General features: G+C 47.3%; 2 protein-coding genes across 2 annotated transcripts; one reads left to right on the top strand and one right to left on the bottom strand.

The window, feature by feature from the left end:
• The first annotated feature begins 420 nt into the window (after positions 1-420).
• LOC104540014 (cytochrome c oxidase assembly factor 4 homolog, mitochondrial) lies at positions 421-670 on the top strand. Its single transcript, XM_010183701.1, is given in 2 exon segments — positions 421-560; positions 562-670. Coding segments are annotated over 2 exon segments (249 nt in total).
• Positions 671-1,939: 1,269 nt separating this feature from the next.
• MRPL48 (mitochondrial ribosomal protein L48) lies at positions 1,940-9,225 on the bottom strand (the record flags this gene model as incomplete). Its single annotated transcript, XM_010183700.1, has 7 exons — positions 1,940-2,014; positions 3,471-3,560; positions 4,361-4,463; positions 6,119-6,291; positions 7,048-7,133; positions 8,075-8,112; positions 9,126-9,225. Coding segments are annotated over 7 exons (665 nt in total), but the record flags the coding sequence as incomplete, so codon positions are not given.
• Positions 9,226-10,048: the final 823 nt, after the last annotated feature.

The raw sequence follows: 10,048 nt of genomic DNA, 5'->3' as shown, positions 1-10,048 counted from the left end.
GGCACCCATGGGTGGGGGTAAAGTGCATGGGAGAGGTGCTCTGAGCACCCATGAGGGGTGCTGGGCACCCATGGAGGGGTGGAAGGGAGGGACAGCTATGGGATGGGGAGGGTGCTGGGCACCCATGGGTGGGGTTAAAGTGCATGGGAGCGTGCTGGGAACCCGTGGGTAGGCAAAAGGTGCGTGGGGTGGGTGCTGGGCACCCATGGGTGGGTATAAGGTACACGGGGTGCTGGGCACCCATGGAGGTGTGGGAGCTGCAGGGAGGGTGCTGAGCTCCTCCTGAGGGTGCATGGAGCGTATGGGGGCACTCATAAGGGTGCGGAAGGGGTTGCAGAGGGGGGTGCCACCAAAAAAGGGGGCAGTGACCCAAGCAGAGCTCTCGACAGGAAAGCCGCTCCACTCTGGTCCAGCTCAGTGATGGCAAGGCGTGGGCATGCCAGGAGCCATCTGTCGCCAGAGAAAGATGAGGATGAGGAGGCCGAAGACCCGCTGGATGCCATGATCGCACGCACGGGCTGCATGGCTCAGCACCGGGAGCTGCAGGAGTGCATGACGGCGCAGCCAGGTCCGGGCTTTTGGCGAGTGCATGGCCCGGCAGCAACGCGCCAAGGAGCCGCACCAGGCGTCCAGCTCACACCAAGCCCAATCCTCGCCCGCTGGGGACTGAAATCAACTGGGGACCCCTGCTCCTGGCACACCAGGAATGGGGCAGCTGCGCCACTTGGGTTATTTTTTATTCAAGCAAGTAAATCCATGCTACATTGTTGGCGGGCTTTTGGCGAGTGCATGGCCCGGCAGCAACGCGCCAAGGAGCCGCACCAGGCGTCCAGCTCACACCAAGCCCAATCCTCGCCCGCTGGGGACTGAAATCAACTGGGGACCCCTGCTCCTGGCACACCAGGAATGGGGCAGCTGCGCCACTTGGGTTATTTTTTATTCAAGCAAGTAAATCCATGCTACATTGTTGGGAAATTAAATGTGGCAGCACTCAGTGTCCTGGCTGAAGTGTCCATCTCTGTCTGCACCGCCAGCAATAACCAGGAGCTTGGGAGGGGGCAGCTGTGGGGTGAGAAGGGAATTTCCAGCCCAAAATGTCCCAAACTTGGGAGCATTCACAGCCCCAAGGCTGGGTGCGAAAGCCGTACCGTGGATTTCCACTCCGTGTCCTTCCCTGTGCCATCCCAGAGCTTTTCCCAGCAGTAATAACCTCATGGGACAGGATTTTGGGGGGATTTTTCTTCTGGGAAGCCCCAGAAGTATAAGGGATGGGGGGGAAGGGTATTCATAGTGAGGGATGCTCCTCTGATGCCACCTCCTAGCAAACAAGCTTGGAGAAAGAAAATAAAAGGCACACGTGGCTTTTGCCAGAAAATTTCCAGGCTGTGGCCCAGGGAGGTGGGTGCAGGGGTTGCCAAGGGGCTGGGTTTTGGCACTGCTGGCCAAAAATCACACCCAGCACAGGACCACAAGCAGTGCCTGAAGGGCCCAGGTTTGGGCCCTGTGTTGGCAAAGCTCCGATTTAAGCAGCTCTATGAAAATAACACATTGCTCCAGCCTTCAGCTGAAGAAAGGAGCGGGACAGTCACCTCCGAACCAGCAACAGCCGGGAGAGTTGCAGTCCAGCACCGTTACCTTGCAGAGATTCTCACATATCAGAAGGTAAACAGGCAGGAAAAAAAAAAAGAAAGAGGAACTGAAAAAGGTAAAACCACATTTCACTGTGGTCCTCCTTTCTTCAAGACTACAGTCAGATGTAAACACAGGTTTTTGCCTTTATTAAGTCAAGCTGCTTGACAACAGTGGAATTTTCTTCCAGTTCACCAAATTATCAATACAGTGCTCATGAAGTCGCCTTCTGGAGGCTCAAGCAGCCATGGGGAAGCTGCCTCACTTTCCCAGAGATGGCTCGGAAATGGATGGAGCGTTCTCCCTTCTCTCAACTCATCTGTGCTAGCAGCTCTTCAAGTTCTGGTCGAGACTTTAGTCGGCTCTTGAAGTCAACTTCCGTGTGCTGTGGAGGGGAAAAAAATAACCACAGAAATCAGGATCACCTCTAGTACATTTTGAAATCAAGAGGAAGACACACCCCCTCTCAAGGAGAATCATCAAGGTACCCAGGGAGTGGGTGGAAAGTCGCTGTGGGCTAGGATCTCACAGACAGCTGAACCAAGAAGCTGGTGGCAGAGCCCCATCCTCCTCTCCTACATCCAGCCTCCAACAGGAGCAGCTGCTGCAGGTAAGGGCAAAAAGCCTCTGACAGTGAGTGTGGCAGCCATGGATGTGCTTGGTCACCATACGGGCTCTAAAATTTGGCCTTACAGGCTCCTTGTCACCTAACTGCTTTTGGAAGAGTGAGCAGTGGCTTTGTGCTCAGGAAGTCAACTGGATGCCCCCAACTCTGTCACTGCCTATTCTCCATCACATCTGCTTTCTTAAGGAGACCAGCTGCCTCCTGCAGAACTTCACAAGATGCCTCTCAAAGCTTTACTCTCTCTTGTGTGCTGCCAGTCGTATGAAGCCAGCTTGGGTCTCTCCCCTGGGCTTTCTGCATCGGACTGCAGAGACTTTGCACATGGCGCAATGTCACAGTTCTCCCTCCAGAGATAAAGCCATCAGCCAAAATTAAAATAATAATAATAAAAAAGAAACGGCAGCCCTAAGGCAGAGATGGGACTGTGACCAAAGCAGAGAAGATTACTGGACTCCAGAGACCTTCTCCCATATTCCTCCTCATTTTGCAGAGCTGGAGACAGTTAAACATTCTTCAAAGGCCACTTAAGAAGCCAACTGTGTTTTCATGTTTGAATTTAGTGTGCTGCCTTCCCCTTCCAGCTACAAAAGCCTTTGAGTCCCTGAATAAAGAGCCCCTCCTGAGACTGTTTTATTTGAACGTAAAGTGATAGAAGTTTAAATATCTCCTCATGCCTGGTCCACCAGTGAGTGAAGTTCTGCCCTGAAATCCTCAGTGCTGAGAAAGACATTGGGCCTTTCTGCAGGAAACAAACTGAACCCCTCCCAGAGCAAATTCCATCAAAACAGGGCACAGCATTTAGGGTTCCAGTCTCAGCTTTGCTACCAAGTGCTCCATGAAGTTCCTGGCTATTCCCAGGTAAGAGGCAGTGAAGCACCGCTGAAGGAAAGCGTTCTCTTCCGAGTCGCAGGGAATCTGTGGCAGCAAAGGACAGCAACTTGCAACCTGTGATCCCCCCCAGATCTATAGGATTGGCTGGGAAGGTATCTTCTGTGGCACTAATTCTAGGAGACTAAATGCAAAATGCAACACTCATTAAGAATTAGAGGTAATAGTTTTTGATAGATCAAGTGAGGGCCTGGTTCTGGGAGATCCTGGGTATCCCTAAGTCTAGAGCAGGCAGTAGTCTCAGGACCAGGTCTATTTTCAAAGCGAATTCATGTCATGCATCATATCTGCTTCCTAAATGCAAAGGCATTGGTAAAATTAAACGTACCTCTTTCATTAGGAGATGGACCCCTTCAGGCTGACTACTCTGAATAATTTCCAGGAGTATCGGAGCAAATGTTGAACTCAAACCACTGATCTGAAAGAAGAAATAAAAGTGCTGCAGGAGCAGAACACCACAGATAAAATGGACTCATTCTACTAACGGCACAGAATGAGAGTCCATTTCAGTATGAGCCTGTGGCAACCAACCACTTCATTAGAGAAGCGCGCTTTGCTTCGTGCGCACACCTCTCGCATACAGCACAGCTCAAAGATCTTATTTCAGCTCTTCTCCATTAACACTGTGCTCTCCTGCATGTAAAGAGCCTCAACCATGCATGAAGATCTTAATTTAGATGAGACTTTAATACAAAAGTGCCACCACAAACCTGCAGGCCCCAGAGTTAACCACACATCGTGTCTATCCTGTGGAAAAAGTCTACCCCTAGGTTTAAAATGTAATTCAGCAGAGATTTAGCATGAACACACTATGAAACAGGAAAAAGTCATGTAGGAGAAATAGCTGTTTACCTCTATCAGTTGTACACTTTTGAAGCTGGCCCTGATACTAATAGTATTTTTAAATTTCACTGAGTTTGTCCAATCATTCAGCCTTAAACATGACTTTTCTACCCCTAGTATCAAGTATTGTGCATAAAATAGATAATAAATCATCCAGTTGAAATACAGAATCCAGGAGCCCCTCCTCTGGTTCTATCTTGTGAGTAACCTTTAGTGGGAAATCTAATTAGACTTCTTTGCATTTCAATTTACGCACAAATTACACCTTTCATTTGTTCGAGGGACTTAACTCCAATTGTTAAGGGGTTTTTGAGAGCCTGTGGTAGGAGTTGCAGCACAAGAGTAGCAGCACTACCAGCGAACACCAGCTCATACCTGGACAACCCTCTGATGGGTAGTAAGGACAGCATCCAGCTGCATTTTTGAACCTCTCTCTTCCAAGAACAGCACTTCGTTGGTCTTGGTGGGCATCGCGTAGCTGCAGAGAGCACAGGTCAGTGCTTAGGACAGGGAGGACAGATTTGCGCTGCTTTACAGAAAAGAACCAACCTCCAGCAGCACAGAATGTGGAAGGAGATTAACTTTTCATGAGAAATTAATTATGCAAACAATGTATCTTGCAAATCAAGCACTGGCAGAAGCCAGGTGTTTTACTGGAAAGAGATAAGGGAGAAGCTTGCAGTACTACTGCCAGCAAAAACCTGTTTCAGCTACAAACACCAGCCTGAGAAGAGAACTTCTTACTTCTTTATATTTGAAAGAGAGCTTTAAAGGAACAGTTCTGCCTTATTTTGTAATAGTCTAGCTATTCTCATTGGGAACAGAGCTCAAAACCACTGCTGCAACACAGCACTCAAACGACATTCTTCTCCCCTCTGTGAATTTAACAGGAATACGATCAGGCGCTGGATCAGGTTCTGCTCTCCGGTTAGCGTTACTCCAGAGACCTCAGCCTCTCCATCTCCATTTGCGCAGGAACAATATCAATAGGCTACATCCACGTTTTACCCTACAAATTTTGCTCTTAAAGGGAAAATAATTTCTCTCTGTACATACTGAACTCTGGACACCAAGTGCAACCTCAGAGGGCCCAAGTATGACACAAGGTACGAACGTTTTACACTGACAGTGCCAACAACGTCTCAGGCTGTGGGATTTCTCTGCACATGCTTTCCAGTTCATCACTGCTGACACCAGTATAATTTCTTAGTGTCACTGTGTATCCTTCTCAGAACAAACACCTATCAGTCACTAACGTGTCATGATTTTTAGTGCTGTTTGGTGCAAAAGACATCATAGAGAGACTACAAACGACTGCTCTGTGGGCACAGGATTGCAGATCCACAGCTGACAGCTCAACAAAGTGGATGAACACAAAGAAAATTATTTTTGATAGGTTTCATCACATGAGCGGGAACCAGCATTTACACTCAGAGGTACAGTTAAAAATACCCATTTCAGCTAATATCCTTTAAGTATTTTTACATTCTTACAGCAACATGGTGCTCCTCACAGTGACTACAGTTCCTTGGATGCATTGCAAGCATCAGGGAGCATTATCACATTCTTCAGACTCACTCAAATCAGCAAAGCTGCTGTCAGGGGTACACCTGCTTCAGAGATCTAGTGTGTAACTGAAGCATTCTCTACTACTAAAGTAGTGGGTAGCTCTCCCATAATCTTCAGGGGTTTCCCAAGCTCATTCTAATTTGTATATTCAGTACCACTTGCTTACTCTGCCTTATACGCACAGAGGAAAGCCTGGATAAAGAAAAAAAAGCAGCAAAAGTCAGCAGAACAAACCTACATTCCTGGGCTCAGCACCCACAGGCTTAAGCTTTTTTCTCAAAGGAATGAAAAGTAACAGCTATTTTTTTTCTTTGAGATCTGTTCAGTTGGTGCCTGAACACCTCCATTTCAGCCTTCTTCATATAAATACAGCATCCAGAATTGTACAGACACACAAAAAGAGAACACTAAGCAGATGACACAAGATTTCGATTTACATGTGGGAATCTATCAGAGAGATCTGACTGTGCCCTTGTCTGCAAGGCAGCATCACCTCCAAGCCTCACGTGGCTGAACACAATGCAACTGCGAGGGAAGGCAAACACGGAGCCGCGTTCCTCCTACCTTTCATTCACCCGGATGGAGAGTCGGTTGCAGAGTCTGTGCACGTACTGCGCAAAGTGCTCCACGAGACACATATCATAGGAAGTCATCTGGATGTTGATATCTCCATACTCATGTTCGGTTCCAACATTTATCTCTTTCATCTGGACTTTATCCTTTTTCCTCTTTGGAACCTGTATTTAAAAATAAATTAAAACAAAGTAGAAAGCATATGTTTTAAACAAAGCTGGTAATAAAAAACATTAACTCTTGCCCATGCAGGAGCCCATGCTAGGGTACTCTCCCGTGGCAAAAGGTTTGCTGAACTATGTCGAACATATCACAGCCCATCTGTGCTCACTTTCCCCAACGACAAAACTGGGATGACATTATCTTAACAGATGTTCTCAAGTTGAGCAGTTCAGTTCTTGGATGGCAGCACCACAGAAGTCACACAGAAAATACGTGTGCACCATGATTAATTTCTTCCAGAAGACACCAAGGAGTAGAAAACAAACTGCTTTTTATTTCAGTTCCTGCCTTCGAGGCACCTGTCTAGATGAGTTATTGTTTCCTCCTTCCACAGAAATTGTCATCTTTCCAAATTTCAGGGAATGCAGAAAGTTTAAATTGCAAATAAGACCTGCTCATAATATTCTGCAATAATTTGAAGCTATGATGCTAAATTCAGCATCAGGAAGAGATTTCTCCCTCCTAAAATTATTCATTAATTTAAACAAGAATGTACTGTCAAAAGAAAGTATTTCTGCAGTCCTCTGAGCACGTACTTCATGTGACATAACACTGTGCCACAAGAAGTACTAAACCATTACATTATTCCTTTTTGATATGATTCATCAGCTGTGGAAGTAGTAATACCAACATTTAATCAGCCTATAAAAAAGATGGCTCAGCTGAAACCAAGCACAATGGGGAGTTCTTATGCCTACCTCTTTTGGGAGCAGGTATTTAAACCTCCCGATACCATGCGTAGGACGGGCTCTGTAGTGTCTGTGGCAACTCACGAGTGCATCACCTTAAATTAAAGCAGAGCAAACATGTTTCCAGCTGAATAGCAGACAGTCCTTCTTTTAACAAACACATATGGGTGCTTTGAGAGCCCAAAATCCACACTAGGGGCAAGAATTTATCCTAAGTTCACTGACGGAAGGCAAAGGCAGTCCAAGGCTTCAGCCGAACTCTGTCCCACACAGGCAGCCTGTGCATTCCAGCAAGCCTGCTATGATTCACAGTTGGTTACAGTGAGCAACAAATCAGAGAGATTAAAGGTGCCTCATTTCCCAGGTGAATTCTCAGGCAAAGAAAGAAAGAGAGATTTGTCAACACCAGTCGATGGCGAGGATGCTGCTGAAATGTTCCATCTGTCTCCTCTTATGCAACAGCAGTGATGTTACTACAATGGATCTGAGCCTCACTTAATTTTAAATCCAGCCCTGTTCAAATATTCATGTGCTAGGAAGTCAAATCAACACGGCATGAGCTTTTATTTATACCTCCTTCTCCAGGGTAAACTGAAACCCTCAATAAGCCTCATTTTAATAAATGAAGCTCAGAACAGCAAAGAGAAACTGAACACCGAAGATCTAAGCCACTCAGTCACACTTTGCCTGCACATGAAAATCAAATTCTATTTTAAATTGTGACAGCGGACTCAGTCAGCTCAATAAATGTTAACATGGGACCTCACAGGGCGGTAAGTCAGTTCCTGGACATTAATACAGCAAATGGCATCTGGCTGGTGTCACTCCACAGCGTAACACCATGACTGGGAGCACCTGCTTAGCCAAGAACAGGGAAAATGTTGTGGAAGAGCATCTGCTCAGGTTATTTAACCAGTCCAAAATTGGCTAAAGGAAAAAAAAGTAAAAATCAAAAGGAGACAAACGCTCAAGTGTGTAATATTTATTTTGGGTAAATGAAGTTGTTGCCTCGCATTGGATTAATGAGAGGCCTTACCTGCAGCACACAGATGGCTTTCTCTGGGTGTTGCTGCTCTGTAGAAAACAAGAAAATGGTTAAAAGGTCCGATTCACCCACCTGTGGAAACACAACTTATCTGGCCAATCTCTGTGAACAAAGGCTCACACCCCAAGTCCCTCAGACACAGACAGATCCGGTTATCAGAGACTCACTCTCCTTCACATCCTGCAACCCTTTCAGCTCCCAAACACCAGCTGAAAGTCTTCCCTTCACAGACAAAAAGATTTTCCTTGGCAAAAAGTACTTTTTCCGCTACGTATGTTTTCTGACTGTCATGGTTTAACCCAGCAGCTAAACACCATGCAGCTGCTCACTCGCTTTTCTCCTCTTGGGTGGGGTCGGGGAGCGAACCAGAGGAGAAAGGTTGGAGCGCTCATGAGTTAAGATAGAAACAGTTTAACAATTGAAATAAACTAAAATCACATTATAATAGTAAATGGTTATAATAAGAACAATAATAAAACACATTAAGTTATACTCAGCTCATACAGCAGTCACTGGATGTGCACTCCCAACACTGAATATCAGAAAAGATAAATAAATGCTGCGAGCACAACAGCTCCAGCAAAAGCAGGGGAGTAGGAAGCCTCAAGAGTGAAATGGTGGGCAAGACCCTCCAATAATGAGGGCCACTGAGGAAAGAGAGAGTGTCCTCAGTGAACTCCTCAATTTAGAGGGAGCATGACATTTAAGGTAACTCTGCTGGCCGGCCTGGGTCAGCTGCCCTGAAAACTTCTGGCTTAGCTCCCCCGTTCTGCACCTGGTTAACTCAAAGCTGCCCAAGACCTTGATCACAATAACAACCCACACATCAGTGCTGGCTGAAAACTAAACCAAAGTGTCTTATCAACTTTATCTTCCACTAAATCAAGTGCTGTAGTGTCCTCAGAAACACAGCTTTCCTGAATAGAAAACAAATTCTGTGATTCTATCCCAGCAAAACCTGATGCTGTCAGTACAAATGAGCAAGTGTTCTTAGTGCCTTGTACTGTGTTTTACTTACTGGGTTTGATTTCAGACCACTCACCTGCTGAGCATAAACACCTGCTTTAGTAACACTCCCTTCTTCAAGCACAGCACCTGCAATGAGCCACCACAGTCAAAATGCAAACAGTATGGCAGATGCTCTGCAAGTTTTCACCAATACTCCCTAGAATACAGCCATTAAAGCAACACCTGAGACCCTCTGGACATACCAATAACCCCCCCCCAATGACTCCACAAGCTCCAGCCACTGTCACTACCCAGAATATCACTGCAATACAGAGGAAAGGGATGAAGGAGGAAGACGATGACTGGAGAAACCTTCTCATGCACCCCATCACTTTGCTTCAGGATCAAACAAGTTGGAGTGGGAGACCCTTCTTCCCTTGCTTCCATATTCATCCCTCGCAGCACCCCACCACCTCCAGCTTACAACAGCCACATGACCCTTGTGGCTGTTTCAGCTCCACAAGGACATAGGGGAACACAGCTCCTCCATCACCAAGGCAACATAAGGCAAAGAGTTTTGCTGTCCCTGGCAGACAGGAGCTCCATCGTGTGCGTATGGGGGATAATTACCAATGCCCCCAAACAGCGACCAGAGGAACAAGGAGGAAGAAGGGCAGTGACAGGGCAGGGGGCTGCAATGGACCCTGTGCGGTTGAGATGGTCCCTGGATGCCTGAGGAGAGGTGGGGGGAAGGTCTCGGCTCCTGGCCCAAGTAGGCGACGCAGGCCTGTGTCCCCTCACGAGACACGCCCCCCTCCCCAATCCAGTCCCAGGGCCTGCCCCCCCTGCTCCCAGACTCCTCAGTAGCCGAGCTGGGCCTTACCCTCCTGTCCCCAAAACCAGGCCTGTCCCTCCCCTTCCCTCCCTCCCCTGGGGACAGACCTGTCCTCCTCCCCATCCTCCCCCCCGATATCGAACCCGGGATCCCCCACAGCCGGTCACAGGCCGCCGGTACCT

The sequence above is a fragment of the Mesitornis unicolor genome, unplaced genomic scaffold (assembly GCF_000695765.1).
Source record: "Mesitornis unicolor isolate BGI_N332 unplaced genomic scaffold, ASM69576v1 scaffold16684, whole genome shotgun sequence".
NCBI lineage: Eukaryota > Metazoa > Chordata > Aves > Mesitornithiformes > Mesitornithidae > Mesitornis > Mesitornis unicolor.
Note: the sequence above shows the minus strand (reverse complement) of the source record. Positions and strands in the feature narration are given on the sequence as shown.